General features: G+C 36.5%; 1 protein-coding gene across 3 annotated transcripts in view; it reads left to right on the top strand.

Annotated features, from left to right (window-relative positions):
* The window catches only part of Ipo11 (importin 11), a 163074-nt gene that overhangs the window by 50963 nt on the left and 84190 nt on the right, over positions 1-27921 (top strand). For 2 of the 3 annotated variants that reach the window (XM_031360523.1, XM_031360525.1), the window contains exons 14-25: positions 76-123; positions 821-926; positions 4105-4231; positions 6519-6552; positions 7198-7238; positions 7829-7945; positions 12476-12589; positions 18663-18778; positions 22584-22660; positions 25832-25858; positions 26050-26129; positions 26531-26611. In XM_031360523.1, the coding sequence (XP_031216383.1) occupies positions 76-123; positions 821-926; positions 4105-4231; positions 6519-6552; positions 7198-7238; positions 7829-7945; positions 12476-12589; positions 18663-18778; positions 22584-22660; positions 25832-25858; positions 26050-26129; positions 26531-26611 (968 nt within the window). The remainder of the gene's footprint in view (positions 1-75; positions 124-820; positions 927-4104; positions 4232-6518; positions 6553-7197; positions 7239-7828; positions 7946-12475; positions 12590-18662; positions 18779-22583; positions 22661-25831; positions 25859-26049; positions 26130-26530; positions 26612-27921) is intronic. The other variant, XM_031360524.1, reaches the window with a different exon arrangement.

Here is a 27921-nt window from a genome sequence, read left to right as displayed (position 1 = left end):
TCCCTCCCTCCTTCCCTTTCTTCCTCCCTCCCTTCCTTCCTTCCTTCCTTCCTTCCTTCCTTCCTTCCTTCCTAGGTCCAACCAATGTAGAAGATATGAATGCACTGTTAATCAAAGATGCTGGTATGTTGGACTCAAGTGATTTAGAAATGTGTATTTACCCAATACATAGAGGGTCTGTTTTGTGGTAGATTTTGTGCTGTGAGAATTGGATGTAAAAGTTGCTGAGATTAAGACTTGTCAGTTGAAGGAGGTAAACCATGCATGCAGCTAATTTCACCACTGTATGGAATGTTTTATGCTAAAGCAGGTGTGAGAAAGAAGGGAGTTACGGATAGGGAAAGTTTCCTTCTTAAAGAACTGTGACATCAGAATGCAAGGATAAGTAGGAGTCAGCTGTCCAAGGTGAGGGTGCCAGAGGAGGGCTCCAGGAGGACTGCAGCATCCAGGGAGATAAGATGAGCAAGTATGGGCACAGTAACAAGCAGCTAAGGTATTGTGCAAGATGAACTAGATAAAAATACACTGGGGCCAGATCATAAAACATGGCTTCCATGTTAGCTCTGATACTATTTTATAATATTTGAAACTTGACTCAAGTTAGATTGGATACTGTTTGAAAATAGTGAGGAGTGCTTGGGACAGACTAGGAATAAAATAATTTAATCTGTGTCTCTAAAATGTATTTATGTGTTAATATTGTCTATTTTCCTGAATCTCTTTCATGTTTTCTGAATATATTTCATGTTTTAAAGTACCTTCAGATTTTTACATAAAGGCAGTTTTCTAAAGTTTAATTTTGTTCTTTTTTTCTTCTCAGTGTATAATGCTGTGGGATTAGCTGCTTTTGAGCTGTTTGACAGTGTTGATTTTGATCAGTGGTTTAAAACCCAACTTCTTCCAGAATTACAAGTTTCTCATAATAGGCAAGTAAAAATTTTGTGTGTATTATAACCCACTTTCTTAATTTTGAAATAAAAAACCCAACAACTTAATATGATTTTGGTTGTGTTTAACATGGCAAAGAATATAACTTACAAATATTATAACTGAAATATAAGCAAAGGAATTATTTTTTATGCTACTTTACCTTAAGTGTAAATCCTGAAAGAGGTATTTGATGTGATATGAAATAGCTTGGAGGTGACAAGAATCAGAACTTTATGTAGAGGTAATGGTAGAGTTCTCTGAATCCCTGGAAGAAGCTGTGTACTACATAAGATTGCCGCTAGCAATAGCTCCAGTGCCACAGGAGCCCAGCTAGAGTGACTGCTGTGAGAAGGGGCTGTTACAGGACAGCCACACAGTTGGTGTTTGAGAGAACATAGAGGAGGAGATAGAGATGCCTGGCCCTTTCAGAGGGTAGACATTCCCACAGAGGTACCTAGTTTAGAGCCATGTGGCATTTAGAAACACTTTCGCCCAATTCTTGAGTTTTGGATTGTGTTTTTTAATATATAGTGGATCGAAGGCCTTTTATGGCTTTTATAAATAATTCCTTATTTCAAAATTAGAGACTAGAGAGTTGGAGAGAAGGCTGTGGTTAAGCACACGCTGCTCTTACAGATGACTCCCGGCACCCTTATCTAAATGGCTCACAGGAGCCTGTTAACTTCAGCTCCAAGGGAAATAAGTGTCTCTGGCCTTTGAACAGTGAACTTACACACATACTCCACTCCATACCACGTGTCATATGCACACGCATATATGTGTGTGTATGTGTGCAGACACACAACTAAAACCTCTAAAAGTATAATAAAATTAGAGACTATAAAACATATTACAAGAGGCTTTTTTACTCTCTCTCTGTGTGTGTGTGTGTGTGTGTGTGTGATGAAATTGAGCAACTTCTGTGTATCTGATGTCCTATAGTCAGCATGGTCTATAGCCATAGATTAGTAAATATTTGTTGACTACATCATTGAATAAATAGAAGTGTATATAGGTTATTTTATACGTATTTAGAATCATTGAATTTGAGATCTGGATCCTAGCACTCAAGAAACCAAGGCAGGAAGACCTTGAGTTTGAGGTCAGCTTGCATTATATAGAAGTTGAGGTCACCCACAGCAGCATAATGAAACCAGATCTCAGTCCTCCCCCAAAACATAGCAGCAAGGTTAAAAACCTGGAACTCCTTTAAAAAGTTTGGACCAGTTAAGTACTAACTTGTGGCTTTTCTATTCAATTGTTGATTCAATTACCAAATGTTTTTAACACTTAGAATTTTTCATGCCCTCAGGGGGCCCATACACATACATATTTTTGTGTGTATGAAATAGCCTCTGACAGTGCTCACAGGAAGCTAGGAGAGCCTTTGAAGGGGAGACAAATGTGAGATCCAATCATCCGGAAGCCGTGGAAGCCAATTCACTTAATGCCTCACTGCCTTGTGTAGCACCTCCCTCATATGCCGCGCTTAGTGTTGTTGAGGAAATGAGTTTTAAATCATTTGTATTTAAAGCCTGAGATATGTAAAATAGGCTCTGAGTACATGTTGAAGTGATAATATTTTGAGTATGTTTAGATAAATCAAAATATTAAAATATCAGTATCTTTAAAATAAAGATATTAAATTTTTTAAGTGAAATACTTGGTTTGCTTCATGTTTTCTGTTAGATTTTCTGTTAGATTCTGTTTTCTGTTCTAGAAACTTTGTTTCTCAAAGTTTAATGTCTGCTTGTTTGACTCACATGGTATGTTCTGTTAAATGCAAGTCCTGGTCTAGTAAGGCTCACACATAGACAGTGCCTTCACAGGCTGTGCTGCTCCTGCCAGTTTACGGGCTGTCCTTCACAGGCTGTGCTGCTCCTGCCAGTTTAGGGGCTGTCCTTCGAGGCTTGGCTACTATAAGCTGAGTTGGCTGGGTAGGACTGACTGTCACCTTGCAGGTCCTGAGTTTTGTTTTCTTTATTTAGAGTGGAACTGAACATGGAAATCTCTGCAGGTTTTGGTCTAAAAACTGATAGTTTACTTTACACGATGCATGTGTTGTTATTTTTGCTTCTATGATTGCTCAGACAACCCCTATCCCTTGAAATGGCGTTTCTCCACTTTATATTTAAGGAATATTCTCCAAAAGGCTCTCATAAATCTGTATGCCATTTATTGTATTTTATTTTAATTGTTTTGCTGGACTGTGTACTTTGAGGGCAAAGAATATTTACATATTTTTTTTAAATCTTAGCATTTTTTTTCCTGTTTGCTCTGTTGTCTTTTAAGATTTTGACTTTGTAAAATAACTGTATACTTATCAGGTTGTTCCATTTATACACAGAAATAAGTATCATTTTTGTCACTAAAAGTTTATGTCAAGAAGGTATTTTTTAATGGAATTCTAGGACAAAAATGTTTTGAATTTGAATTTGTGATTTTTCTTTTTGCCTAAGGAAAGTCTTGGCTAACTTCATTGTAGAAAAAACAATATCAGAGGAAATAAAATGTATGTTACTGGTAATGCTTTGTAATTTTAATGATGAAAGTTACCATATTTGTTGTGAGTCACATTTGGTAATTCATACCTCTTTTTAAATCCATGTAGCTAGAATCAGCAAGCTTATGCAAATATTACTTAGATAAACATAAAGACCTTTTTACAGGAAATAATATTTATGAGATTAACAGATGGATATAGGAACATTGAATATAGGGAGTTATTATTTCAGAGACCTGCTAGCCGCAGGATTTATGATGTTAGCACTGTTTGGGGTTGCCCATCTGTACTGCACCTTGCTCTTGTGTGTGATACTGCGGATCTTCCTCATGTTGAGACAAATGCTTTACCACAGACTTTTACCCTAGCTCGTGAACTCTGACATGGGGTGTCTGTGGCCTCGTCATTTAGGCAACCCTTATACTCACCGCTTTAGCGTTCTAGGTTCCAGGATCACTGACTGCCACAGTTAATAAAGCAGAAGAATCAGAACCCCATATATGTACCTGCGGACTTTTATCATTTAGATCAGGACTCTAGTATTTCTTCTGTGTTGATGTGTAGAAGTTGATTGTTTATTTAGATTTAAATGGAAATTATTCTAAGTGAAGTAGACCTCTTAAAGTACTGAACATTTTAATTTACTCATTTCTTTTTCCTCCTCCACTTAGGTATAAGCCATTACGACGCAGGGTGATTTGGCTCATTGGTCAGTGGATTTCTGTGAAATTCAAGTCTGACTTAAGACCCATGCTGTATGAAGCAATCTGTAACTTGCTTCAAGATCAGGATTTAGTGGTATGTCAGCCTGCTGAATTAGACCTCAGAATCTCCTCTAAAATGCTCAGAATTCTTTCTTTTATAAAAATGACTCTAGAAAATATGCTAGTTACAATCCCAGGTGTGGAAAGTATAACACTTAGCCAGAGAATCTGTTCTTAGCCAGGAAATAAAAGTTTTAGATACTGTTTTAAATACTCGAAGGCAGAATTTAGTCATTTTACTGAGTTTGGGAACTAAAAGTATGCAAACTGGTTCCCCCTTGGCTGATAAAGTCAGAATAAGATGATGTTCTTATGTATGCCTAGGTAACTTGCTGTGTATGATGAAATATGAGTCTGAGACTCTGAAGCTTGTGTGACACTCAGATCATTTGGGAGTTTGGAAACTTTGCTCTACCTGAGGTTAGAGTAGAGTTGTGGAACTTGAACAGCTCTTCCTCCCCTGTGTCTTCCTTCACCCTTTGTCAGGAGCAATCATTGAAGCTAGTAACTAGCAGGTGATCTTCCTGAGATGAGTCCAGCTCCGGTAGGCGAGGCCCAGGAGAAATCCATTTTAGGAAAGATTCCTGCTGTTGATATGCTTTTCCTGTTATTATTAAACATATATAACAATCACTAGATATTAGCTCACCCATTTGAAAAGATCTCTGCAGACATGTGAAGATGTACTATGTTGTAGTGATGCTATATAGACAGATAGGTAATTCTATAGAATTCCTGATTTGATTCAAATAATTTTAGGAAGAAAGTTTTAGACATGGTCTTAGTTGCTAGACAGATGTCAAGAATAGAATGTCCCCACTCCTCAGAATGGTAAGTAAAGGCTGCATAGTAAGAATTACAATGAGCTTTCATAATTACACCTTTTTGATGAAGTCAAATGGACTTGGGACAAATTTGTGTTAAAGGAAAAACATTCAGGTCCAAGGATAAAGTCACAGATGTGTACTATAAGGCAAGGCCATGTAAAAACTGTTACTTTGAACTTTTAATGAGTATATTATAATGAAACACTGCTTTAAACAATATCAACATCCTTCTGTAACTCACATTTTATGTAAACAATTTATGTAAACAATTTAGTAATTTTCTAAATAACTTTTTGTCTAAAAAGGTATAAAAAGACCAGAAAAGAAGAAATAAAGCTGTTAGTTGTTGGTTGAGTGGTTTGGTTTGGGGAGCTTTACCCCCATCCATCTCTCCATCCACTCATCTGTTTGTCCGTCTATCCAAGTGTGTGTGTCCATTTGTCTGTATGTTTGTGTGTAGGGTATATGTGTATTTGTGTAAGTATGTGTGAATACTTGTGGAGTTGATTGTGATAGATGATCGGGCCCAGCCAGAGTATGGGCGTATGAATGATTGAATGTATATGTGTCTGTGCGTATTTGTCTGTACAAAGCATCTTAATTCTTTATTTCCCTCCTCTCTGGTTCATAAAGAGTTAGCCAGCTAAACCAGAGAGGCTTCTGGGTGATTTGCCAGAGAAAGGAGCCCTAGCAATAAATCCTTTAACTTAATTCCCTGCTGCTAAACAGCATGTGCTATTCACCAGATATTAGTGCTTAGTAAAGCACAAGTAACAAAGAGTTAAGAAAGAGTTAAGTTTTTAGTGCTCAATGAAGCACAGAACAATAAAGAGTTAAGTTTCCCTAGTGCTATTCAAGCATAAAGAGTTAAGTAGAGCACAGAGAGTTATAATGTTTAGTAAAGCACAGACTTAAAGAGAGAAGAAACCAGTGTTTTTTAACCATAGAATAAGCAGGGAACTTTTAAGAATCTTTGGGATGTTATCAGCAAGCATTTAGTACTGTTAGAGAGCTAGAAGGCCAGAGACCATCAGTCTTTAAAGCCATGCCTGGCGCTGTGTCCCACTTCAAGCCCATTCCAGGCTGCACAGGCTCCTGGCCACCCTTCACTTCCAGCTCACCAGCTTTGCTTCCCTGCATCTTTATTTTCTTGTTTCCCTGCTGTCTCCTGCATGCTACTTTCTTTCAGTCCCATGCTTCCCCTTGCCTAGTGGCAAATTAGTTTTCTTCCTGGAAATATTTATTGCTACAAAGGGTTCTTAAGCAATTATGGAAAAGTTAGACAGGTCAGGGGTAATGATACTTGTTCCTTTTGTAGTTTGTTAGAAACTAAGGGTGACCTCCTTTCACATGGCATATGACTTATGACTTAATAGTAACAAAAACAGGAAAGAACATGGTTTGGAATTATTTTGCTGTCATTAAGTATTAATGATGTTCAGTAGTTCTAAGAATGATTAAAAACTCATACTGTACTTTGATTTTTTTTTTTAGGTCCGAATTGAAACAGCAACAACTCTGAAGTTAAATATCCTTCATTTTTTTTTCTATTTGCAAGATTTTTGCATTTATTTTAAATTTTAATTTGTTGTTCGATTTATTTTATGTTATGGGTATTTTGCTTACAAGTTTGTGCCACATATGCGCCTGATTATTTGAGGAGGCAAGAAGAGAGAGAGCATCAGACGCCTGGAAGTGGAGTCGTTTATGTGTGGTTGTGAGCCACCCCCTAGGGGCTGGGAAGGAAAGGCAGACCTGGAAGAACAACACTGCTCTTCAGAGCCGTCTCTCTAACCCCACTAGAGCTAATTAAAACTAAGTAAAACCTAATGAACACTTTTTAAAGGACTTAATCACAAAGAAGTAAAACTGCTTTCATATTGTTTTGAATCAGAGTGTCACGTAACCCTGCCTGGCCTGGAACTCTATACACTTGAGACTGGCCTTCAACTTCTGGTCCTCCTGCCTTTGCCTCCTAGTGTTGGGATCATAGGTCTGTGCTGTCTCACTGAGCCTTAAGGTCAACATTCTAAAACTGGTTATTTTGTGAAATTAATTTTTAGGATAGTTAAAATGTATTTTTACAAAAACATTTATTTCAATAATTTATTGTAGATATATTTTTATCTTGATAAATTTCATGAACTTTCAATATTCCTTAACTGCTTTTCACCTGTTGATGATTTTGAATTTAGGACAGATCAGTTTTTACCGGTAAGAATACTGGTTTCCAGGTTTTGTAACAATTTTTGCTTATGTCTTTAGAGTATATATATTGGTTTATAACTGTAATTTATATGTATTTTTAACTTTAAAAATATACATTATTTACTCTGTGTATATGTGTGTGTGAGCATACTTCTGGCATGTTTGTGGAGGTTAGTGGAGAACTTGAGGTTTTGGGTTTCTTATATTAGAATGACAGGTATCTATCACAGAATTTTGTATTTACACGCAGCATCTGATAAAGACTGCATCAGTTGAGTGGCCTGCCTGTTGAGTACAACAGTTAAGTTCTTACTGCTTTAATTCATAGCCCTTTTGTATTATCTGCAGCAGGGCACAGTTAAAAGCTAAATTGACAAAAGTACAATTTAGACTAGTCTTTTAAACATTTCAGCTTGTGGATAATTAAGGTCTAATGTGTATGCATTTAACAGTGGTAAAGAAAATGGTGTCTTATATGCTGGCAGCTTGTTTTAAGTATTGCTCAGGTTTTATATTTTTGTCTCATTGCTCTGACCTGATTTGTGTTTATATACATAGAAGTCTACATTTGTAACCTCTGTTCTTTCTCCTTGCAGTATCTGGAAACCATGTTCACACTGCTTTTTCAGTTGCTGCAGCAGGTTACTGAATGTGATACAAAGATGCATGTTTTGCATGTCCTTTCCTGTGTGATTGAAAGAGTCAATGTACAGGTAATTTTGTGAAACACAAAAATAAGTGTCAGATGAGATTATGTATATTTAATATCTTTGCTTTACATTGTGGAAAAGATAAAGTAGTCTTAAAATGCTTTTAACATATATGTTATCATTTCACTTATGTGTTTTTCAGAATTGACATTTTATATTTGAATTTATTAAAAATGACTAAGAGAAGCCAGTTGTATTGGTGCATGCTTATAACCTAGCAACTGGGAAGCTGAGGCAGGAGGATGATTGAGAGTTCAAGTGATAGTAAGGCCTTGTCTCCAAATGCCAAAAGTAAAAGACTTAAGGATATTTAAATATTAAAATTTTATCTATGGTGTGGAGGTACTTAGAAAGTAAAATTTTTTAAGTTTTAAAGATCTAGTCTATGCTCAATAATCTTAAAGTTCAGAGTGTTTAGTGTGCAAGCAGGATGCGTCTTAGTAAATTTAAGTTTTCTTAAGAATTTGTTATTTTTCACTCTGCATTTTTTTATGTATGTCCATAGACTCTTTAGAGATTGATTTTGTGTGTATACATACGTATTGCATATGTGTTCCAGGTAGGTGAGAAGGCAACTGGGGAGTTGGTTTTCTTCTTGTACCTTGTATGGAGAGTGGTGGGGTTTCTGTGTGTGCCTCTGATCTGCTCTTGTGAACTTCAAGCAGATTCTCATGCTGGGATTGCAGGTGTTTACCATGACATACAGCCTCTTACTTGGATTCTTGGGATCAGTCTCAGTTCAGGCTCGCTCAACAAGTGCTTTTATCAACTGAGCCATATTTTTGGCCCTATTTTTTTTTTTTACTTTATATATGTGAGTACACTGTCACTGTCTTCAGACAGACCAGAAGAGGGTATCTCGTTCCATTACAGATGGTTGTGAGCTACCATGTGTTTGTTGGGAATTGAATTCAGAACCTTTGGGAGAGCAGTCAGTCCTCTTAACTGCTGAGCCATCTCTCCAGCCCCCTGTCCTTATTTTTACTTAAAACCAAACCAAATATTACATTACATACAACACACACACACACACTCAGAAAGAGGGGGGATATTTTTGCTGGTATCATATACATGATTAAGTATAAAAATGATTTGTAAAGTTCTTAAAACTTAAATTATTTCGCTTTCCATGTCCCCCAACCCTGATCTCCATGCAAATGACTCATGCACAAAACAATGGTATAATTATCCTCTGACTTTTTGTATCCTGGTTTATATATTTTTTGAAAGCAGAGAAGTATTTCTATGAACGACAGTGTTTTGGCGCTTATGGACTGACTGATCTACTCTTAGTGATCTACTTTTTGTGAATTCAGACATCTTACAGTTGGTTATTAATTCCAGGGCTATTGATGAGAATAGGTACTAATATTGAGCAGTGGCCATAGTGTGCCAAGTGTGCTGCATGTATTTCATTTAATGCTTACAGCATCTTTGGTGAGACTTGAAGTAAGTAATTGGTCAAAAGTTTATACTTTGTTGTATATTTTTGAGGCAGAGACTACTGTAGCCCAGGTTGGCCTCAGACTTGCAGTGGGCAAAGTATACGTTTGAATAGCTGATCTTCCTGCTTCTTTTCCTAATTGTTGGGATGATAGGTGTGTACCACTGTACCTAGATATACATTCATAAGCTTGGATGGTAATGCTAGTGTTCAAGTTAAACATTGTGTGATTGCTGTGGCAGGTTTGAGTCACTTTATATTGAGCAGATTTTGGCACTTTCTTAATGTAATGTTTCTTAGCACTTTGGGTTATTATTACAAGAATTATATTCTTTCATTTGATGATGGTTTTTGAATGTTTAGTTTGCTCATGTAAATGGTAAACTGATGGTGTTTTTTAAAACTGGTAAGTCTGACCTTGCTATTCATTTGATTAAGGTCTTTAAACTTCTGTCATGTGTAAAATGGGAATTATAATTTTGAACTCAGCAAGTTTACAGGATTTCATGATATAAAATTACTTAAAATCTCTAACATACTTTAGAGTATTATGTTTTTAATAACTTATTTGTTAAAAAGCTGGTTATAAATGCAATATGTATAAATTTCTTAAAGTGAAAAATTTTTTTCTTGTACAAATTTATTTTACATGTGTCTCCTCAAAATGCCATTTCATTTTTTACTTCACACAGAGCTCCAGGTATCTGATTTACATTTTTTTAAAAAAATAATACCAAGATAAGAAATTGTTAAAAATATCAGTTCTTGCCAGGCGGTGGTGGCGCACGCCTTTAATCCCAGCACTTGGGAGGCAGAGGCAGGCGGATTTCTGAGTTCAAGGCCAGCCTGGTCTACAGAGTAAGTTCCAGGACAGCCAGGGCTATACAGAGAAACCTTGTCTCGAAAAATCAAAAACAAACAAACAAACAAACAAACAAAAAATATCAGTTCTTTCATTCTTTAACTTTTGTAACCTTTATATAAGTTTATTACTATGTTCTTGTCTATTTACCCTTCAAACTATCTTTCACTCTCTGAATTTGATTTTGATTATCATAGTTTAGTGAAGTCATTATCTTTGTGCCATAGGGTACAGTTATTTGAATATTCTTATTTTTGAAAAAAAATACTTTTTTTCACATTTTATTTATTTGATTTTATTGGTATGGATGTTTTGCATGTATGTCTGTTCACCATGTACATGCCTGATACCTGAGGAGAACAGAAAAGCACGTTGGATCCCCTGAGACTGGAGTTCCAGATGGTGTGTGTGTGAGCCATCGTGTAACTATGTAACTCCTGGGAATGACACTCAGGTCCTCTGCCAGATCAACCAGTGTTCTAAAGTGCTAAGGCATCTCTAGACTCATAAAAGATATTTTGGAAATGCATAACTAAATGGTTTCATTCTTGAGGCTCTATAAATCTCTAGTTGAAATAAACATGCTATCAAGTTTTATGACAAGCATCTTTGAACTTCCACATTTCTTAGGAAAAAGAAGAAAATTGAAGGGCTTCTGTGGAATGTATGCAAAACTTTATCTAAAAGATGAAATATCATTTAGGATTTATAATAGTTTTTAAGTCTCCTAAAGAAAGGACCCTTGTTAAAGCATTTGTTAACACTTTTGCATATATATTTTTTGGGGGAGGCTATTAAAGATTGCGTTATTATTTATTCACCTAAAAAACAACCCTCCACATGGCAGCAGCAGCATATGCCTATGACATATTCAGTGAATGTGGGCATTTCTCTCTAATTTAACAACTATCTCTACAGAAGGGAAACGATGACATAGAACTTGTAGTTTAGTAGAATGATATTTGAATTCTATTTTTTTTATTGGATATTTTATTTATTTACTTTGCAAGTGTCTTCCCCTTTCCCAGTCTCCCCTCTGGAAACCTCCTATCCCATCTTCCCTCCCCCTGTTTCTATGAGGGTGCTCACCCACTCCCACCTCCCTGCCCTGGCATTCCCCTACACTGGGGCATTGAGCCTTCACAGGACCATGGGCCTCTCCTTCAGTCCTTAGAAGGGAGAACAAAACACTCAAGAGAGGAAATATGAAGACAAAGTGTGGAGCAGAGACTGAAGGAAAGGCCATCCAGAGACTGTCCCACCTGGGGATCCATCTCTTATACAGACACCAAACCCAGACACTATTGTGGATGCCAAGAAGTGCATGCTGAAAGGAGCCTCTCCTGAGAGGCTGTTCAGAGCCTGACAAATACAGAGGCAGATGCTTGCAGCCAACCATTGGACTGAGCATGGGGTCCCCAATAGAGGAGTTAGAGAAAGGACTGAAGGAGTTGAAGGGGTTTGTAACCCATGGGAAGAACAACAATATCAACCAACCAGACCCCTCAGAGCTCCCAGGGACTAAATCACTATTGCATATTTTATGCCCATGATTTAACATGGAGTGGATCCTTAAATGTATACTATTGAATATTCATGCAATGTTGTATGCCAAGGTGAATAATCTTGAACTCAAACCACACAAGTTGATTAATTCATAAATGCCCATTTTCCTTTCTCAGCCTCTGGCAGCCGCCATTCTACTCTGTCACTAATGTGACTATTTTAAATATTTTTTGGAAGTAGAATCATTGTTTGTCTTTCTATGACTGATTTCATTTAGTAAACCTTTAAGTTTCCTTTAGTTGCCGAATGTTACAGATTTCTTCTTTTACTTTTAAATGCTAAGTAATATGCTTAATCATTCTTGTGTATCTTGCAATAAACCAAAGCGTGTGGATGCCAGTTAGTTGTATAATATGGCTTCACATTCTCCCATGTACTAAGTCATATTGAGATGATGTAAACAGTTGCTACACGGCACTGTTAGTGATTTAATAGCTAGAGTGCATCCTCACGCACTCTGGATATTTTCTGTCCAAGGTTGGTTGGACCCAAGGATTTATATACTATATACTATATATACATATAAAATATATCTCTAATTTAGTAAATTAATATTAAGTAATTTATTGCCTAATATTTCCCAGTGCTTGCTAGGTTTCTCACGGTATATTGCCTTTCTTACTAAACGTTCCTGTTGTTTCCCTTTTTGTCTGTCTTGTAGATCCGACCATATGTAGGGTGTTTGGTGCAGTATTTGCCTCTTCTCTGGAAGCAGAGTGAGGAACACAACATGTTGCGATGTGCTATTCTGACAACACTTATCCATCTTGTTCAGGTAAGTGAGTTCTCAAGTTTCTTAGGTTGGTTGGTTTTATTTTTTTAACTCATTGTTTTCATTTGATTTAATACTCATGAAAGTCTTCATGCTACTTTTAGGCTTTTAAAATGTATAATCTGTACACTTTCAAAAACACCTGTCATTTATTTAGCACATTTCTGAGGGTATTTGAAAATATTCTCTACTTAAAAAGCCATTTCTTTTAATGTTTTCCAGTGGTGTTAGCCCCATGACACATGTGCCCATATGGTATCTGTCTGGTATCTAGAGCATTTCAGCATGAACTTGCTTTGCAGTTTATGGTTTTCCTGGCTTTAAAATAAAAGCTTTCTTTTCATAACCCAATAAGTCATGAAATCAGGTGAACTGCTTTGTGGAAAGGAATAATTTTGACTTGAGATATTTCTAATTTTTAAAGTGTTGTGATGTATATAGGTAGAAACCTGAAACTTTATGGAGAAAGATGTAGACTACGGCTCTTACTTGAACTTTTTAAAGATTCATTTATTTGTTATGTATATAGCATCCTGCCTGCATGTATCCTGCAGGCCAGAAGAAGGTACCACATCTTATTATAGATGGTTGTGAGCCATCATGTGGTTGCTGGGAATTGAACTCAGGACCTCTGGAAGAGCAGTCAGTGCTCTTAACCTCTCAGCCATCTTTCCAGCCTTATTTGAACTATTAAATGTAAATTCTAGACATTTCCACTGAGATACTCTTTTGCGTTATGGCAGTTCGCAGCCTAACAGTTCCTAATATTAGTTGAAAAAACCCCAAGATACCTTTATATTTGGATTAAACTTATTCTTTCCATAAATGCTTATAGATGAGTTTTTGTCATTATAAATTCTCAGGAGAGTTTTAAATAGATGATTAATGATATCAAACTCTAATGTAATTTTGCACCTTTAAATTTTTTTGGTAAGATTCATATGACAGAAAGTTTACCATCTAAACCAATTTAGGTATGCAATTCAGTGATAATAAATGCATTTGTAATATATAGCCACTGTAATCCACCTCCATACATTTTTTAATCTGATAAAATTAGACTACACCATTAAACAAAAATATTCTTCCCAAAATTGTCTGCTAAAACACTTAAAAAGATGTATTTTTATAATTATTGAGTGTCTGAGAATGTGTATTTGTGTGTGTGTGTGTGTGTGTGTGTGTGTGTGTGTGTGTGTGTGTGTGTGTGTGTGTGTGTGTATGTGTGTGCTTTTATGCACAGAAGCCATAAGAAGATGTTGGATCTCCTGCAGCTTCAGTGACAGGCAGTTGAGGACCATCTGGTGTAGATGGGGAGAACCTTACTGAGTGAGCTCTTAGAAGGAAGCACTCTTACCTGTTGAGCCTGCTCATTTGTCCTTGCTAAAGCACTTTTGTAAAATTTGTATCTTCCTGGTTATCTTTTAATACCTAGGATTTTCCTGTAAAGATTTTTTTTTTTTTTATTTTTGTTTTCGAGACAGGGTTTCTCTAGGTAGCCCTGGCTGTCCTGGAACTCACTCTGCAGACCAGGCTGGCCTTGAATTCAGAAATCCGCCTGCCTCTGCCTCCCAAGTGCTGGGATTAAAGATGTGCACCACCACTGCCTGCCATTAAAATTTTTTTTTTCTTTTGGTTTTTCGAGACAGGGTTTCTCTGTGTAGCTCTGGCTGTCCTGGAACTCACTCTGTAGACCAGGCTGGCCTCAAACACAGAAATCCGCCTGTCTCTGCCTCCCAAGTGCTGGGGTTAAAGGGGTGTGCCACCACCACCTGGTTTAAGATTTTTTTTTTTTTTTTTGATAGACAAGAGTAATGAACTCAGGAAAGGGTAATGACTAGTCTGTTAGTATTGTAGGTAACAGAAGAGGAATCTTAGACCCGTTGTCTTGTAGGTCTGTAAAGGTGTGTTTTTAGCTTGGTTGGGGACTTTGTGAGGGAAATAGGAATAAAATTCCCTAGCTTTTGTGTCTCTTATAGTATGTCAATCACAGCAATTTTCATAAGCCAGAATAATCAGTAGAATGATTGGTTGTTTTTCTTCTTCATGACACTTATCTTACCGGTATTGGCCAGTAATGCAAAATTCCAACCAAAGAATATATTGCCTTTTTTTGCAAATAAGTATATAATAATAAGTATATAATACTTAATAATATAATAATACTTAACAATATAATAAGTATTTAATACAGAAATTGAGATTGTAGCTTAAAATATACTTTGGAGTCATTTGAGAATATTAAGGTTTTTTTTGTTAAATTACCTCTCACATAACATCTTTCTGCTATTAACATGTAAGATGGACATTAGGGTAAGCTGTATATTTTTGCATTTATATTTTATAAACTTGGAAATCTAGTATCTGGTAGTCTTCGTCTGTGGAGATTGATACTTATAAAAATAAGCATTCTAGTCTCCAGTAGTTGACTTAAGTAGAAGTAAACATTTATTCATAAGGTGACTGTTTAGTAGTTGATACTGGGAAGAGGTAAATTGGTCAAGTGTTTTGTGCAGATGACAGTCTGGGGAAGTATGTAACAGTTGTCTTAAGGTCACCAGAGTGTGGGGCATATGGTAAATTATCTGAAAGTAATGTCGGACACTAGTGAAGATCTCTGTCCTGACAGAATTGATGTTCGAATTGTGTTGTTAAATACTGTTGGATAACAGTTCTTAATGACATGGTATTTTAAGAATGAGAGTGGTGAAGGTATTTGAGGCAAATGTACCTGCACGTATGAAGCTCCAGTATGAGTTGAGTTAAACTTGTCATTGTGGCAGATTACCTGACATAAACAGCATAAGGGCAGAAGGACTTAGTTTTGATTACACTTTGAGAGATCCAGTGCATGTTCCTGGGTCTCCTGATTTAGCTCTGGGGATTGGAACATATGGAAGCAGGAGTGGGATAGAGCACATAGAGGACAGGAAGCAGAGAGCCTGAGAAGGGCCAAGGACAAAAAACAGTTCCTAAGGACATGTCTGAGTTGGCCTGTTTTCACCAGTTTGGCCTGGATTCCTAAGCTCTTCACGGTCCTCTAAAGTAGTGCCAGCAGCTAGGGAGCAAGCCTTTAATGGCTTTTCTGTCATTGGCATGTTATATTAAGCAGTAACAACTCAAGTGCCACAATGTGGTGATTTTTTTTCTTTAAACATTAATTTTAGATACAGATAGGCTAAAGTCAGTTATCATTTATTTTTAATGAAGAGTGATAAAACTCTCTTCTCTCTTTTCTACTTGGTAGAAGAGTCTACTTGTATGTAGCTTTTTAAGCAGTAACTTCTAGCTCTAAGTAACATGCAAATTTTATTTTTGCATGTCTGTGTATGTGTGGGCACTCTCGTACTTTTGTGCACAACATTCATGTAGAAATAAGAGGATGATTTATGAGACTCAGTTCTCTTGTACCATGTGGATCCCAGAGATTGAACTTGGTCTTCAGGCTTGATGGCAGTCAGCTGTATTCAATGAACCATCTTGTTGACCCCCTACTTCATTTGAGCTTTGGTTTCTAGTGTTGCTAAGTCAGTTACTACTTAACTTCTCACTTTCCAAGTTTAATTACTTTTATCTCTTCTAATATTCTTTTTGTGTTTATGGTCATAGGTCTTTTAAAAAAATTCTATACTGTTTCATTGGATTTTAGGAGACAGTAACCATATTTGTTCAATCTGTGAATCGGTCAGCTTTTAAAAAGATGTCATCATAGTGTTTCTAATATTACGTAAATAGTGTAGTTGGATAATGAAATTCATAACTCATATGTGAGATGGATCAAGAAGGCTAAAGAGCATAATGTTCAAAGGATCATTTTTCTTGAAAGTAACATTAATAATAAAACAATAACCTGAGCAGTACTGGGAACACTGGTTTGGAGTGAGAGTGCCACCAGGTCATGGTTAGGAGCATCTATTTATTAACAGTGAGAATGGTGATCAGTGTAGGGATTAAATAAGCAACAGGAAGAGAAACAACTTGAACAACATTATAAAGATATAATTGTGGCTTGTGCAGGTGCAGAATGAGGCCAAGGAGGAACCAGTAAGGGCTGTGACATATACTGTTACCTGGTAGACAGTTTGTCATGTCACTTGAGAAAGGAAGTGTATGAAAAGGCTGGTTGACACTAGTGTTTAGGGTGCCTTTAGACCATGACACCCTGAATCATTTGCGTGTCTGAACTTCAAAAATAGGCTTGGAGAAAATAGATTCGTCCATAGCATGCTCATAGCAGTCCCAAGAACAATGGCTGACCATTGGTAGGGTGTACTCATTCGTAGTCATTCTCTTCCTCTCCCTTTCTCTCTCTTTCTTCTCCACTCAGGATCTTATGTAGTCTAGGTTGACCTTGAACTCACCTAGATAGCTGTGGATGATTTTTGAATACCTGACTCTTCTGTCTCAGCCTCTCAAGTGTTCTAATTATAGATACATACCTTAAATTGGGAAACAAAAACAAAAACCTTTCACAGGAAATTTGTAAAGATAGTTATATTCCCTTCCATCATCTATAATTATTTTAGAATATGATTTCCCCTCTCTTCACTTCTAGTAAGTTACTTAATCAATGGTAAATTTTTTTTTAAATGAACTTTTATAGTAGCATAGTAACCATCAGGCCAGGGCTCTACCGTAAGGCTGGGTCTCCTGGAACAAAATGAGAACAAACCAAAAAGGAGAGACAGACAGATAGACAGACACAGAGACAGAGACACAGAGAGACAGACACATAGAGAGAGAAAGAGACACACAGACACACAGAGAGAGACAGAGATACAGAGAGAGAGAGACAGGCCAGACAGAATTTGGTTTGTTATTTAAGTGTTCTATAAAATTGTATTGGCATTTGAAAGATTTCCCAAGAACAGTATTTGATATTTCCTTTCTGGATTTATTATGGTTGATTTTTTTCCCCCCTCAAAAGTCCTTTTGGCATTAAAGTATTTCCACTGTAAGATATTAAACTATTGTGTCTTAAAAGAGCAACAAATTGGGGCTGGAGAGATGGCTCAGCGGTTAAGAGCACTGACTGCTCTTCCAAAGGTCCTGAGTTCAATTCCCAGCAACCACATGGTGGCTCACAACCATCCATAATGAGATCTGATGCCCTCTTCTGGTGTGTCTGAAGGCAGCTTCAGTGTACTCATATAAATAAAATTTAAAAAAAAAAAAAAAAGAGCAACAAATTAGAATTTTAGATTAAACTTTTTTCTTCTGTGTTCTAGACACATTAAACATATAACAAAAAATTCTCCATGAAAGGTAATGTAGAAAACATACAAAGTAAACCTTTTTTGCTTTTTTCCTTAGTTTTCTTTTTCTCATGTCTAACTGATTCTGACAGGTCTGTGAGTTTTCTCTTGGAGTTATTTTTATGTATATACTAAATATACAGAATCATAGGTGTCTTTAAAAATTCTTTGCTGTGGAATTGTTATATACATTTCTTTTCCTTTAAGTCTAATATGTAATTATTTTGGAATTATTTTTGCATTTCTTTCTTTTTTTTTTTTTTTGAGACAGGGTTTCTCTGTGTAGTCCTGGCTGTCCTAGAACTCACTCTGTAAACCAAGCTGGCCTCGAACTCAGAAATCCGCCTGCCTCTGCCTCCCAAGTGCTGGGATTAAAGGCATGAGCCACCACAACCCGGCTGAAATTTAAAAATCTTAATTTCTTCTTTTCTAACCATTTCAAATAAGTAAGATTCAACCTGTATGTGGAATTTCTTAAAAGGCACTGATACATATAGCCTTGGCACATGTACGTGTGTATGTGTGTGTGTGTGTATATGTATGTGTGTGTGTGTATATATCCATAATATATCCATACATATATCCATATATACACACACATATATATGTATATATACACATATACATATATATATAGTATTGCCATCTAGACAGGATGATAGTAATAAGTAGTTGTTTCTTTGCTAGTATAATGAGGACTATCTTAAAAGACTCTTATTTACTTTATATAATATAAATTGTTTTCTGATGCAGATAATTGATTGGTGGTGAGGAGGGATCTTAGAGTATCTTATCATAAATTGTATTTATACTTCTTGTAGGGATTAGGAGCAGACAGCAAGAACCTGTACCCTTTCCTGCTCCCAGTTATCCAGCTGAGTACAGATGTTTCCCAGCCTCCACATGTTTATCTCCTGGAAGATGGTCTGGAATTATGGTAAGAGGGAGAACTTGATACTATGAACTCCCCTGCTGCTCCTTTCTCTACTTTTGTTCCAGTAGAGCAGAGGTCACATAATGACTTTGAATACTCAGCATTTAAAGAAAAGCATGTGGAGTTGTTATCCTTTAGTTGTTTCTCTTCTAGCTGCTGCTACTCTGTGTAGGCCCCTGCTAGACAGCTAGTGAGAAATGGCTGATGTTAAGAGCACTGTTTTCTCTTCCAGAGGAGGTCCAGGTTATCCATACCTGCATGGTCGTTCATAACATCTGTAACTCTAGTCCCATGCATGTTTCCTTTTACCTGTCAGATGCATGCGTCGCAGTATTATTTTGCTTTCTTGATTCTGACTTATTGAAATATTTAATTTAGTTTTTTTGTGTGTGTGTGTTGGTTTTTCTTTGTATTGCTACATTTTAAAAAAAATTGTACATTTGAAAAAAATACTCTGATTATGCATTTTTATATGTTGTTTATTTAATAAATTTAGGGCTTAATGGTGTTCAATGGTAAAGTACTTGTTTACTGTGCCTGAAGCCTTAGGTTTAACCTCAACACCACAAAAAGGAAAAAAAAATTTACTATTTAAACTTTGTTTTTTTCATGAATCATATTATATAATAATTATGGCAGTTATATTCCATTTTAAAATTCAATTTGTTTAAATTCAAATTTGTTTAATTTGCCTTGTCTTTGACTTTTGCATTGAGCAAAAGTTTGGTATGTAGTTCTTATAAAGAACAAATTTTTATATCATGTTTTATTTATTCTGTAGGATTTTAATGTCATGATTATTTTGTAAGTGATTTTACTTCATGTTTTCTCTTTTTTGTATTTTTAAAACACTGTGTGTCAGTGTGCATGTGGAGATCAGAGAACAACTAGCAGCACTTGGTTCTCTCCTACCACACACGGTCTGTAGATCAAACTTAGGTTGTGAGGCTTAGCCACAAGTGCCCTTAACCACCAAGGCATCTTAAGGTCAGCCTTTTCTATGTTTTTTATATTACAGTTTTCTAGTTAAGATGTTCTTACATATAGCTCTTCGTTAGTCAACATGGAAACCTTCTCTTTTTTTTAATAATCATGATTCGGTTTTGACATTATTTGCCTTCTTTCTTCACCTTTTATAGTTTACTCTGGAATTGAGTACCTGATCATTTAAGTTGAAGTTTTCTCCTGTTTTGTATAGCTTTGATTTATACTGTGGAAGCAGAAGCTTAATCTGGACTCACTTGGAGGGAGGTTTATTATGTGTTTCTCTACTGTTAATTATTAAGGTGTTATAGTAATTCATGATACCTGGTTAAGCAAAAATCACTCCTTAAACCCTACAGCATTATATCACCAAAAGTTGTTGTTGTTATTGTTTTGTTTGTTCTTGGCCATTTGTACTCCAATCATTTCATAGGTTTCATAATTTCCAGTGCCTTTTTTGTTTGTTTGTTTGTTTTTGTTTTTGTTTTTTTTCAGGATAGGGTTTCTCTGCGTAGTCCTGGCTGTCCTGGAACTCACTCTGTAGACCAGGCTGGCCTCGAACTCAGAAATCCACCTGCCTCTGCCTCCCAAGTGCTGGGATTAAAGGCATGTGCCACCACCATGCAGCTCCAGTGTCATTTTTTAAGGATTTTATTTGAAATTGAATTGATTCTGTTTAGCTGCTTACTAAGAATTGACATCATTATGGTATTGGGTTTTGATATCTGTCTTTCTGATATCATCCCTTTGCATATTAAGTGTTTCTGTTACAGAAAGTCAGTGATCTGTGTGTATAAATCTTTTTTTTTTTGGTTTTTCGAGACAGGGTTTCTCTGTATAGCCCTGGCTATCCTGGAACTCACTCTGTAGACCAGGCTGGCCTCGAACTCAGAAATCCGCCTGCCTCTGCCTCCCAAGTGCTGGTATTAAAGGCGTGCGCCACCACCGCCTGGCTATAAATCTTGTTAAACTGTTATTTGAAACATTTGTTTGTAAATCTTTTTCTTTTGTATAGTCATGTTTTTTTTGTGATTAGACATTAACTTTTCTTATTAGTTGTTTATCTTTTATTAATTCACCTGACATATATGAGAGACACTGTGTGATAATTAGTGTTGTCATGGTGACAGAATCTGGGCTCACCAAGGAGATAGTCCTCTGGACACGCTTGAGAAGGATTGTCTAAATTAACCTCTGAGATTGTGTCTTAGAGGTCATCTTGATTAGGTTAATTGTGACTGGATGACCTATGTCAACTGTGAGTGGGTCCTGGATGGGGATCTTGCACTGTAGAAAAATGGAGAGTGAATGCTAATGCTACATACATTGATGCCTGTTTTCTGGCTCTTAATGTGGTATGATCATCTGTTTGAACTCCTGCTACCTTGACTTTCCTGCAACGATGTTCTGTACCCTTGAACTGTCAGTGTAAGTCCTTTCTGAAGTTGCTTTTGTCAGGATATTTTATAACAGGAACAAGAAAAGAAACATAAGACACCTTCCATATGTACACTGAATAAATATGGAGGTAGACAAGGAAATGCAAGGTGTTTATTTAAATCATCATAAAATATATTGCTATGAAATTTTGGTGGGTACTTATTCAAAGGTTTAAGTGATTTTTTTTTTTAATTTAACTTTATTTTTACCTGTGTTAGGTTTATGCCTTACCAAGTAGCAAAGGAAACTTATAAAAAGGAAAGGCTTGCATTTGGCTCCCTGAGAGGATTCAGTTCATAACTGATTAGCCCCATTGCTTTGGGCTTCGGCACATAGTATATTGAGGTGGGGCTTTGTGGTAGAGGAAGCCCATGCATATATGGCAGGTGGGAGAAACAGAGTGGAAGGCACTCGGGGACCACCATTCCCATCAGTGGCATATACCCACTGATCTAAAGATAGTGCTTAGTTGGGCTAGTTTGTAGATCCAAACTGCATCAATACCACATACTAGATTTTATTTACTCCTGTTTTTTCCTTCTTTTGGTTTGTTTTGATTTTTTTCTTTTACTGTTGTTGTAACAGTTATGGTTTTCCTTGTTCAAGTTCTTTTTATATACATTTAGTATTTTAAAACTATGTTGTAGACTATTAATGCATGACAGTGGCTTATAATTTACTTGGCTTCTAAAATCGTCTTTAGAAAGCATGCAGCATAAGTTGTACTAGTTCATTAGACCAGTTTGTCATTGGAGGAACACAGAATTGATCAGAAAAATTAGAACAGAATAACTTTACTTCTATTTCATCAGCATAACAATAATGATTTTGTGTAAAATTATAATTTTTATTTTATTTTAGCATATAGTGTTATTTTTACTGTATATCTAGAAATATTATATAGACTGAAGAATAATTTAGCCTATTAATTACTTGACTTGAAAGCATGAAGATGTGAATTTAATTCCCAGAACACACAAAGAAAGAAGGAAGGAAAGAAAGAAACCACACTTGGGCTTGGTGGCATGTTTGCTGTCACCCCAACACTAGGAATTGCATAGATAGGTGGCTCCAGGCTGGGCTTGCTGGCTAGCAAACTTAAGATAAATGCTGAGTTCTTGGGCAGTGAGAGAACATGTCTGAAAAATAAGAAGAGGCAGCAAGTACCTGGAGAATAATGCCCAGGTTGCCTCAAGGCCCTCATGTGGGTATGTATGCACAGAAGACTGGGAAGTTCTCAGGGCAACTTGTGATGTCATTGATCTTGTTGGCAGGTGCTTTACACACTTCCCTCATTGCTTCTTAATGAAATGTTTTTGTACTTGAGTTGTGTTAATGGCATGAGTGGAGTCAGAAGTGTGTTAATTGTATTTTTTTCCCCTAGGTTAGTGACATTGGAGAACAGCCCATGTGTCACACCAGAACTGCTTCGTATATTTCAGAACATGTCACCTCTTCTTGGTATGTCTTCAGATTTTACTGAGATGTTTGTTAATGTAACCACAGCCTGAAAGTATTTTTCCTTACTTTAAAATAAGCCCTTACATTTTATAACTCCTATATATTGACAAGTCATAGTGTTTTTATAGAAATTACTTCCTATGTTTTTGAAATATCTTCCATTGATTTAAAAGTAAACACTAAATAACATTGCTTTATGGGCAAATTTTAAATTAAACTAAGATATATACTCATTATAAGTAGAGCTTGAACTTTGCCTGAGGAATCTTGTTTTATAGCTCTTCTAAATGCTACTTGAATATATTTTGAAGTGGCTTCTTTATACCATGGTTTCACTCAGCTCACTTTACACAGGGAGTTTGGGCTGTAAGTTGTTTAAGTGTTGTACATACTTTTGCTTTGGCTAAGGAACCACTGAAGTTTTAGTGTCATATATAGTTTGCTGAAGTATTGCTTACACATTAACTAATCACACATAATGTATGTGTTGTCCCTATCATCCTCACATGGCCTCACACATGCTAGACTGCCTCTTTCCACTGATCTGTAACTCCCCCAGTACTACATAGTTCCAAAACATCACATTTGACATGATTCTGAGGGTTCTGTGCACTTACTCTTTCAGTCTCTCAGAGATGTCAATAGATTCTTTCCCTAGTATCAACAGTATTTTCATAGTAATTAATAATAATACCTTAGCTAGGATTTTACTGTTATGAACAGACCAAGGAAAATCTTATAAGGACAACATTTAATTAGGGTTGGCTTACAGATTCAGAGGTTCAGTCCAGTATCAAGGCAGGAACATGGCAGCATCTCAGCAGGAGGAGCTGAGAGTTCTACATCTTCATCTGAAGGCTGATGGAAGTCTCACTTCATGGAAGCTAGGACTAGGGTCTTAAAGCCTACTCCCACAGTGACCCACCTCCTCCAACAAGGCCACACCTCCAAATACTGCCACTCCCTGGGCCAAGCATATACAAACCATCACAAATAGTAAATCAGTACACGTGAGGATCCATTCTAAAGCATATAATAGCACTATTGTCTGTCTGACTGTCTGTCTGTCTGTCTGTCTATCTATCTATCTATCATCTATCTATCATCTATCTATCTATCTATCTATCTATCTATCTATCTATCTATCTATCTATCTATCATCTATCTATCTGGGTGGTGGCGAATATTGAACCATGGCCTTCAACTCACTGGTTAGTGCGACCTCTCACTTACATCCCTAGCTTAAAATCTCTTAAAAATAATGCTTTGATTATAAAGTCATCCTAGTAAGTGAGTTTGCCAAGTCAATTGCACACTTAAATTTATGGCATATTTAATTATACACATATTAATTATACACAGTATAGTTTACTGGTCCTTTGATTTTTTTTTTAATTTGATTTTTAATTCTTGTGGTGCATGTGTGGTATATGCTTGTGTCTACTGGTATGTGCAGCTGTGCATCCACCTGTGGAAGCTGGGACAGGTATCTTCTCTGTTACTCTTGACCTTATTTATTTGTATGTGTATAAGTGAGTATATGTTGATGTGAATGTTTGTACACGTGTATGTATGGGGAATCCATGTTCCCACACATGCATGCATGGCTAAAGAGGAGTTTCAGGTATTCTCCAGATGCTCCTCTTTATTACATGGGAACTAGGACTGTAGCTCTGGATCTCCTGAGTGAATAGCAAGTGCCCTTAGCTTTTGGGCCATCTTGTTAGTCTTTTATGTTTTGTGTGAGACAGGATCTGTCACTCAACCCGGAGCTCCCTGGTCAGCTAGCCTTGCTGGCCAGTAAGTCTGTGGGATCCTCCATGCTCCTCCTCCCCCACAATGAAATCAGTCACTCCTTGCCATGACTAGCTTTTTATGGGGATGTGTGGATCCCCATGTAGGTCCTCATGCTTGTGCAGGAAGCCATTTACTCACTGAGCTCTCTCCCCAGCTCTCAAGTCCTACAAGACTCTGCCATATAGCATCTTCAATTCTTTTATTAAAACTTTGTTGACTATTGTTCTGGGCAAGTATTTAGGTAGAAAATCCCCAGATTTGGACCCTTTGCTAAGAATTTACTTATGTTGAGAAATTTTATCAGAAGTAAAAATTTTAGTTCTAGTTTAGAAAAGTAGAGAATCTTTGAAAATAGGAGCGGATGTGAATGGACACAGCTGTGATTGATTACAGTAGAAACTTTCAGTGGGTAGGTGACCGTGATGGCTAGATAGTGCCATTAATCACTTCATTCTCCCGAGACTCTTTCTCTATTCCCTTCCCCCTTACTCCCCACTTTATTTTCTTGAGGGCCTTTTTTTTTTTTAATTTTTCATTCCTTATTCCTCCTCATATTAGAAGAATTCTCAAGTAACAACCCAAAGTCTGTTTTTCAATGAACAGCCCTTTGTTAGTTCCCCTTGACATGCAGTCATTCCCAAAGGCAGTGCTAGTTACTTCCTGCTGATGCCCTAGGAAACTTTGTCTTTTAGTTGTTTTAGGGAAAGAAAGGAAGTGTGCTTGGCATGTCCTTTTGTCCTCTGGTAAAGGCCATGCTTAGCTCTACCTAATTTAGAGATCTTATGTAGTGCCAGTCTGGCTGAGTGAGAACGTCAGCCAGACCTATTATGTGAACCTTCTCATGAGCAGGGTTAAAAACTTGCATGCTTAGCTTCATCCGTCGACCTCACTCTGCTGTCTTCCCCCACTAGGAACTGACTCTGCTTTATAAACCAGGAAACCATAGAACCCAACCAAAGTTTTGGTTTGAAATGAAAAGTCTCAACCATATGCTTTCCTAGCATTGTTCTGAACAAAAGGGAAGAAATGCCTTTCTCAGTAGTCGATTTTTACTAGTAAAAGGTGAACAAGAGTACTGTTAAAGAGTTTGGCCAGTTTTTAGATACTGACCAGCTTATGAATACTGACTAGATTATAGTCAGGAAAATTTATAAAGCAAGCATGTAAGTTGCTTTTATGTTGTTTTCCTTTTATCCAGGGTGGCATTGAACTCCCAATCCTCCTGCATCAACCTCTTGAGTGCTGGAACTATAGTTGTGTGTCACCACCCTTGCTATATAACTTAGTTTTTCTTTTTCACTTGTTTGTAGAGATTTTTCTTTTTCTTTTTCTGATGATAAAACATTATCAATCCTGTCTGATCTTCTATCCTAGAGCTTCCATCCAGCTGCCTTGCAAACGGTAAGCTGCATGCTTGCTGCTTCAGGAACCATAAAAAGTCAAAATCACATTAGTAATCATGGTTAAAAACAAACTTGAGTGCTTCATGTTGCTATAGCAACTCAGTTTTAACTAAAATGAATCATCACTTCACTTATATTTTGAACAGCTAGTTAATTTGCTCTTTTAAAAAATAATTACTGTTTTGGCAGAACTAAGTTCAGAGAATCTCAGAACCTGCTTTAAGATCATCAATGGCTATATCTTTTTATCATCAACAGAATTTTTACAGGTATGTCAGAATACCTTTTGCATTGTTAATAATTATTATTTTGGGTTTTGTGTGGTATCAGGAATTGCCTTCTCAGAGTTCAAATTTGGTCTGTTACTTTAGTGGGTAGAAATTTTGTTTCCTTATAAGTATTCCTCACTGCAGGAAGGGTGAGATCAGCATCCAGTTCCACTGATACTGAATACAGAAAATGCACCATGTATGTAGATATATACTCAGCAATCAGTCTATCAGTAAATTTGCAATCTATCATTCTTACTAAGAGGGTCTTACTTGAATTTGTTTGTTTAGACCTTTAGTACCAATCCTTGAACAGAGTATAAGCCTTCCAAATTGAGTTTCTTGCCTTTTCAGTTTTGTAGCTGTGCTCTTACACATACTGACTTTTGATTGGATTTCAGACATATGCAGCAGGTTTGTGCCAATCCTTTTATGAGCTGCTACCAGAGATTACCACAGAAGGTCAAGTTCAAGTGCTCAAGGTATTGTCATTTTCAATTGATTGTCATGTGTTATTGGTAAGGCTGGAGCCTCCTGAGTATGGATGGTTGGAAAAGAGAGAAAGTGATACAGTTCTAGAGAGTGTTCAATTTGGCTTAATTCCTCTGTACCAAAGGCATCAAATTTGAATGTGTGTACAAGTTACCTGGAGGTCTTGTTAAAATGCAGTTTTGGATTTCTAATTTTTGTTTTGATTTGTCTTATTTTTTTATAATTTATTTATTTTATAATTTTATAAATATAAAAATTATAAACATAATTTTTATTTTATGTACATTGTTGATTTGACTGCATGTGTGGCTGAGTGAGGGTGTCGGATCTCCTGGAACAGGAATTATAGACAGTTGTGAGCTGTCATGTGGAAGTTAGAAGTTAACCCGGATCCTCTGGAAGAGCAGCCTGTGCTCTTAACCACTGAGCCATCTCTCCAGCCCTCTTCTAATATAATTGTAGCTAATTGGAATAATGTCTGTCCTAAAACCTCATTGGATAGAAATGAATTAAAAGCTTTTTACCAACATGTCCTAAACCTAGCAACATTCAGTGTATCTTATGTTTTCTGTTGTTGTTTTGATAGTGTTCTAGGTGTTAAGCCTGTATCTTCACACTTGGGAAGCAAGTCAGTGAGCTATACCCTCCTCAAGGCAGCCTGCTTCCCAGACAGGGACTCAGACTCTAGTCTCCATATGCTAAGCAGCAGTAGTCACCACTCTTCTATTGAGGACAGACAGCCTTTTCAGTTTGTTAATCTGCATTTGGGACAACAACTTCACTGACAGTTTTAACTTTAGTAACTATTGAAGTTGAGTGCTAAATTTGTTGAGATCATGTACAGTTAAGAACCAATAGCCTGTAAATTGTATATTATCTATATATGACCTTCTATGAAAGAAATACTATAACATGAATATAATAGTTCACCTGTAAGCATAAATGTATAACTTTATTAAAATATATCATAATATATATGTATATATACATATGCATCGATATTTTACATATGGAATGTGAAAGCTATAGTTGTTAAGTGGCTAATTTCTTTTTCTTTTTTTTTAACATTTAAAAACATTTTAATTAAATAGAATTGAATCACATTCTTGTTTCCCTTTTGTACCACTACTCCTCCCATAGACCCCCCTTCAATACCTACAATATCTTTTGTCATATTCCTTAAAATTTATAAAATATTATAACAAAAGTAAGTATTATAAAAGTTGTTTGAGATAAAACAACAATCAATTTAACAGTCTTATGTAGATGCTCATCTACAGCAATAGTGAAAATACATTTT

The sequence above is a fragment of the Mastomys coucha genome, unplaced genomic scaffold (assembly GCF_008632895.1).
Source record: "Mastomys coucha isolate ucsf_1 unplaced genomic scaffold, UCSF_Mcou_1 pScaffold8, whole genome shotgun sequence".
Taxonomy (NCBI): domain Eukaryota; kingdom Metazoa; phylum Chordata; class Mammalia; order Rodentia; family Muridae; genus Mastomys; species Mastomys coucha.
The sequence above is the reverse complement of the archived record's forward strand: the minus strand, read 5'-3'. Positions and strand labels throughout refer to the sequence as shown.